This window comes from Tetrahymena thermophila (assembly GCF_000189635.1).
Source record: "Tetrahymena thermophila SB210 genomic scaffold scf_8254788, whole genome shotgun sequence".
NCBI lineage: Eukaryota > Ciliophora > Oligohymenophorea > Hymenostomatida > Tetrahymenidae > Tetrahymena > Tetrahymena thermophila.
Genome location: NW_002476544.1, coordinates 535,923 through 542,512, shown reverse-complemented (window position 1 = coordinate 542,512; position 6,590 = coordinate 535,923). Strand labels below are relative to the sequence as shown.

Sequence of the window (6,590 nt, the reverse complement as noted above, 5' to 3'; positions counted from 1 at the left end):
TATCATAAATACATCAAAAATTTATTTTATTTAAAATATTTAATTATTTTTATATTTAAAAATTTGAAAAAGCATTTATTATATCATTCATTTTTGTAAATGAAATTAATGTTAACTCAATTAATAATTTATTTATATAAAAGGAAAGTGATTCTTTTTTTTATGAAATAAAATCACATTTAAAAACAAATAAACAATTTAATAATAAAATTAAAAATTTTTTTTTCTTTTTTGCAAATAAAATTTTTTTGAAAAATATTTTTTAAATTACTCTGACAAATTTTCTATTAAAATATAGTAATTTTAAATATTATTAAATTATATTTTGATGCTATCAATAATTAATTTGTTTATTTGTCTATATTTTAAATCATTAAGAGATTAATTAGTAAATACACAAATTTATAAACAAGGTAAGGTTTATTTATGAAAATAAGTTGAAATTTTTCTTAAAAAATAAATAAATTAATAATCAAGTAGAATATATCTAATCCTATTTGTTAATAAAATTTGAGCAAATGAATAATTAAAAAAAATAAAATCAAAGGTTGTATTGATAAAGATTAATTAATTGTCTTTATTCAATAGTGAGTGATTAGTTTAATTAAACCCAAATGTTTGATTTTCGAAACTAAAACAAATTGTTTGCTTAATTAAGAAATTATTAGCAATACTTTGTTTTTCCATTAAAAAAATTAACTAAGAAGCATAGATTAAAAGCAAAATGGAAGAAAGTATTTATGAATCTCTTAGTTTTAGAGAAGAATAAGATAAAATTAAATAAAGAATTAGTTTTTAAATGTAAAATATTTAACAAAAGAATAGCGTTGATGATATGATATTGTCTAAAAGTTTAGACTACTCAATTTCAAGCTAATTTACTCATCTTTATTAAGATTAAAATATTGATAGCGTACAGAACCATTAAGAAGTTATTAATAAAAGCCTCACTGAATAATAGAAACCATAAGATTTTTAATTATTGAATAATGATGATATTTTATAAATGAGCCCGTTCTAGTTTTCATCAAATAGAAAAGAAGTTAATGCAATCAGCTTAATAGATGAAAAAAATGATTAAACCTTTTAAATTATAAAATAAAGTTAATAATCAAACCAATATGGAGATATTACAAAAAGCTAATAAAGTTAACAACCAAATCAATTTGGAGATTTTAGAAAAAGCTTATTTCTCACACCAAAATATAATCAAAAAAGTATTCTTTTTTAAAATAACCCCTTCTTTACAGAGGCTTGTAAACCTAAAACTTCTCAAATTTTATTTAACAAAATAGCCATTACAAATAATTAAAATACTCAGTTTAAAAAGTAGAATTATAAAAAATAAAAATAGGTATTTAATAAATTTGCTGATGTAATAAAATTTGTTAATAAATTAAAAGTAAGCTCAAAAAGTTTACTATTTAAATCAATTTCTCCATATTAATTTAATATAATAAATGATGTTTCTACTCATTTAGATTTTTATTTGAAAAGAAAATTCGTAAACTTAACAAAAGTAATTAATCCTACTTATTTTTTCTTTAATTTATTTCTTTATAAATTTTTTATTTAATGTAAAAGAATACAAAAAGGAATAGTAGCTCAGGATATTTAAATAGTATTTTTTTTATTAATAAGTTAAAATTATTTAAAAATATATTTATTTTTTCAGATAAGGTATTTGGAAAATAATATTAGCAATTTTTAGAAGGCAAGTATCTGTTTTCTTTAGTAAATATTTTCAAAAAAGAAGCTTTATCTTTATTTGTTAAATAAAAATAGGATACCTTACCTATGCAGATGTGGGATATTTTTTCTATTTTATTTACACTAGTGTTAATAATAACGATTCCTATAATGCATTTATTGTCTTTTTAAGAAATCTAATTTTGGAATATTTTCCATGATTAAGTGATTACATGGATCCTTTTGTTTGAAATTATTCTCAGCTTAAATACTGTATGTACTTACTTTTTAATATGTTTATTCCAAAAAAGATAGTTTATATTAAAAAACAAGGAAATATATGAGCATGGAGTTACTATTAGGGACAGGAGAAAAATTTTTAGATAAAATTTAAATAAACACATGTAAATAATTCAAAATATATATTTTATTTAGGACAACATCATTAATAAGACTATTTTTAGAATTTACTTCTCTCTTTTAAAGCTTTTTAATTTTGGTATTTAAAGATTATTAAAATGTTTTTGGGAAGCTTTTATTAGCAATCAAAATAATTTTAATTTTTTTTTTAACAGAATTCATTTTATATTTTTAAAAAGCTAAAGAAATGATATAACAATTTAATATTTTATTCAATCTACAACTAAATAAAAATTAAGACTTGTTTAATTTTTTTTAAGTTTTACCTAACTTTATTTTTGTTATTAAATTAGGTAAGATTTTTTTATCTTGATTATATACTGTTTTTCAATAAACTAGTATAAATCAAAACTTGAATTTCTTCAATATTTGGATTATGTCGTATTTTTAAAATATTTAAATATCCCTCTAAAGGTCTCTCAATTTGAAAGTAAGTTATAAATAAGTGATTCCATTAAAAACTGGATGAAACTTATCAAATTAGAAATACTCATCATCATTTTAGTGCATGTCGCTTGCTGTAATTTTTTAAAAATCGGACTTGTAAATGAATAAAGAGGATTAGCCAGCTGGATTATAAAAAATGGATTCAAAGCAAATTCTATGTGGGAACTTTACTTTATATCACTTTATTTCATTATTATAACTATTTGCACTATCGGTTATGGTGATATATATCCATATCAATTAAGTAAAATGTTTTAAGTGAAATTTCTTTTGATTTAAAATTATATTAAAATAGATGAAAAGTTGTTTATTGCTTTTCTTTCAATTTTAGCTACAAATATTACTGCTTATACATTTTCTCAAATTAGTGAGATCGTTAAATTTGAGTCAACTAAAAATTAGAAGTTTAATGATTTCATGACAAACATAAACCATCAAATGAAAACACTAGGTTTGGGGATGAGTTTATCAGTAAAAGTGAGGAAGCATTTTGAGTTTGCATATTACTAAGATGAATAAAAAAAATAAATATCAGATTCTATTGTAGATAAATTACCTAACAATCTTAAGAACGAAGTCTTACTTGATGTTTATCAAGAATAAATCAACTCTATTAAAATGTTTAAAGAGTTTTCATCTGATTGCTTGAAAAATATACTTCTTTCATTCAAATAAAAGTAACTATTTCCAGATGAAATACTTGTTAATTAAAATGAAAATAGTGAAAACCTTTATTTTTTAATTTCTGGAAGTTTAGAAATTAATTTCTTAATCAGAGAAACCAAATATGGTAAAGTTTATGAGAAAAGTAACTAAAAAATTTAGGTAAATTTATTTGAAATAATTTTAATAAAATAAAATTTTATTGATAAGTATTATTCAATAAATAACTTAGAAATCAGATGTTTTTGGCTATGAAGGATTTTTGATAAGTAAATGTAGTCCATATCAACTAAAATCAATAGGTCTTTCACTAGTTTCTTACATTGATAAAAACTCATTTTTGTAAATATTAAAACAATATCCTGAAGATTAAGTAAATAAATTAAGATTATATTTTTAATAATAAATATTATGCTAGTTAATAATAAGGGAATAAATTAGGGGGGTTTTGGAATTTAAATAAATTGGCGAATTATTTTAATAATTTTTATCAAACAAACTTGAAAATTAATTATTTCTTTTGTAAAAAAATAAAACTATATTTTTTCTACCTTCTAAAGATTATCAATTCCTAATATTTTAATTTCTTTTTAATGTCAAAATGACTTACTTATCTCACCTTAAAATTTTAATTTATATTTATACATAAACTTTAAAATAAAGCTTATTTTTAATTAAATTCATTTTTTTAGGAAAAATTTTTTTGTTTAAGAGACTCAGCTATTTTTGGACAGAAAAGTTTGTCATTAAAATTTTCAGAATGTATTTCATGTGGAAAATTCTCACACTTAATTTAAAATTGCCCATATTTAAGTCTTAGTCTAGCATACAAGCCTTGTAAATAAAATAATACAAGAAATCAGCAATTTTTAAGGAAAAGAGAAAGGTATAGAAATACTTTGAAAAATATGGTTTAACTTTAAGAATAGGCAATAGCAGTGCAAGTTAATAATGATGAATCTCTTATTGTTGATGCTTACAATATTTTTTTAGACATGCTCAAGATATCAGAAGAAAAACAAACAGATGACACCTAATCTGATTATTCTTAGTCATTTGTTAACAACTCAAAAACGAATTATAAAGTTTAAAGTTTTATATTTTAAAGCAATCAAGCAATACCATAACAAACAACTGAATAATAAGAAAATTAGAATGTTTCACTTCAATCTTTAAATTAAACAAAACCCATTTCATTTAATTCACAAAGCTTAGAATAAAGTTAGATTGCTAAGACTAAATCTTAAAAATTAGGTAAAAACAATAAATTAGATAATTCGGAATTTGAATTAAACTAAAATAGATTAGAACATAAATAAGTGAATGAAAGTAACTCTGATTATTATTAAAAATCAAAAGAAACAGATCAATAAAATGAAGATAGTGAAAATAAAAATACAAATAAAAGTATTATGATAACATAAGACGTATTAAAAGATTTTAATGATTTGAATTAGAATAGTGAAAAAAGTAAGAACTTTCATAAATTAGTAAGTATTGATGAAAATTTTTCTCCTCGCCATTCAAGCAACTTATCAAAAGTATTAAATATAAATACATTTGAAATATAATAATATCAAAATCATTTCTCGGAAGCAGATATTAATTTTATAAATGAAGCATTCTAAAGAAGAAAGTTGAAAATTCATTAACATACGAATGCATTTTAAAAACCTTTAACAGAAGAAGCTACACGAAAGAAAAGTAGTAATTTTGGTAAAAAAAAGTAAAGTGTAATCTTGTTAGATATTTTAATGAATTTGGGAGATAAAAAGTTAAAATTGATACAAGATAAAATAAATAATACTTAAAATAAAGAATATTTAAATAACCTAATATAATTGGTATTAAACATATCTAAAAGTCGCTCTGATAATCAATTATTAAGTACATATTTTCATGAAGGTTAACATATTATTTATGAGAATTCTAAGCAAGCAGATGGATAAAATTAATAAATTGAAAACTGTACTGAATTTTAAATTAGATAAAAAATAGGATTGTAAGATCTCGATATGCTAGTTGTTAGAAAATAATTTATGCTTCAGTAATAATAAAATAAAATATAAAACTTTATACAAGTACCAGATAATGAAATGGATATAGATATGCTTTAGAACTTTAAATATTATAATGTAAACTATAATTATAAATTTGTTTTAAATAGATATAACAATTATTAAGATAAAAAGATGGTTCTATAATTAAATAAGCTCAAATAGCTAATAAGTCCAAAAAAATTTAAAAAATAAAAAATTAAAGAATCAAATATAAATAACGAAAAAAATAATAGTTGAATTAACTATTCATTTATCATATTAAGCTCATTTAACATTTTTTTGTTTTTATATTTTATAATTATATAAAATATCCATCCTATATGATTGTTTATAATTTATTAATATTCTTCTAATTTTTTTTTGAAATTATTTACTCAAGCTATTTTTAATCTTAATACCTTATCTATCTATCTATTATTATAAAAATGTAATATTTATTAAAATTTTTTCTCCTTTAAAAAAATATTATTCATATTATGGGTAACTACTCTTTTTTTGTCACTACATTCTTAAAAATCTGAGTAATAATCACTAAAATCCTAAAATTATTTCAATTTAGTGAGGTGCTCAATATAGAGAGTGTTTAAATTATAGAGGTTATACTGTACTAGATATTTCATTTTATCTTTAAAATAATATGTTTAAAAAATTTTTTGTAACTCTTTTTTATAAAACATTCTTCTGGCAATGGCAAGGTTGAAAAGATAAAAATATATTTTTAAAAATACATATTTTAGCTACAAGCTATTCGGTTTTATAAGCCTTCAAATTCCCATAGTAAATTTACCCTTTTAATATTACACAAAAATGTTCATAAAAGTAATTAATATGAATCAATCTGAATTTATTTACTTTTTTTAGATATAAAGTTTTATATGCTCGCAATATAATATTATAATAAGCTTTTGTATCAAAAATGTTTTTTTAGTTGGTATTTTTGCTAAAAAATAAAATGCCAAACTAAATCAGATTAAAATGTAAAAATGAGTTGAATTTAATATTTTCAGGTTTCTAAAAATATCACTTTTTCTATACTTCTTCTAAATTTATGATCATAAAATACATTTAAAAAAATTTTATGACTAAATATTTAGGAACTTTAATTATTTAAACTTATGTTATTTTTTTTAAAGAGAGACTATATTAAACAGAACTGGTTACAAATTAATTATGCTTGTATATTATTATAAAATAAGTAACACTAATTAAAGAATTCATTAGTTTTAATTGAAAAGTGATTCTACACTTAATTATTTGATAATAATTTTAAATAAAAATACATAAACAAATAAACAATTAAAAATAGAAAAA

General features: G+C 19.9%; 1 protein-coding gene across 1 annotated transcript; it reads left to right on the top strand. All coding sequences in view use genetic code 6, as the record gives it.

Moving 5' to 3' along the window:
- Positions 1-2,574: 2,574 nt before the first annotated feature.
- TTHERM_00263470 (cyclic nucleotide-binding domain protein, putative) lies at positions 2,575-5,516 on the top strand (the record flags this gene model as incomplete). The annotated part of the gene is made up of 4 exons (XM_001009096.2): positions 2,575-2,800; positions 2,852-3,381; positions 3,452-3,592; positions 3,912-5,516. The coding sequence occupies 4 exons, from the start codon at positions 2,575-2,577 to the stop codon at positions 5,514-5,516; spliced, it is 2,502 nt and encodes an 833-aa protein (XP_001009096.2).
- Between the last annotated feature and the right edge of the window lie 1,074 nt (positions 5,517-6,590).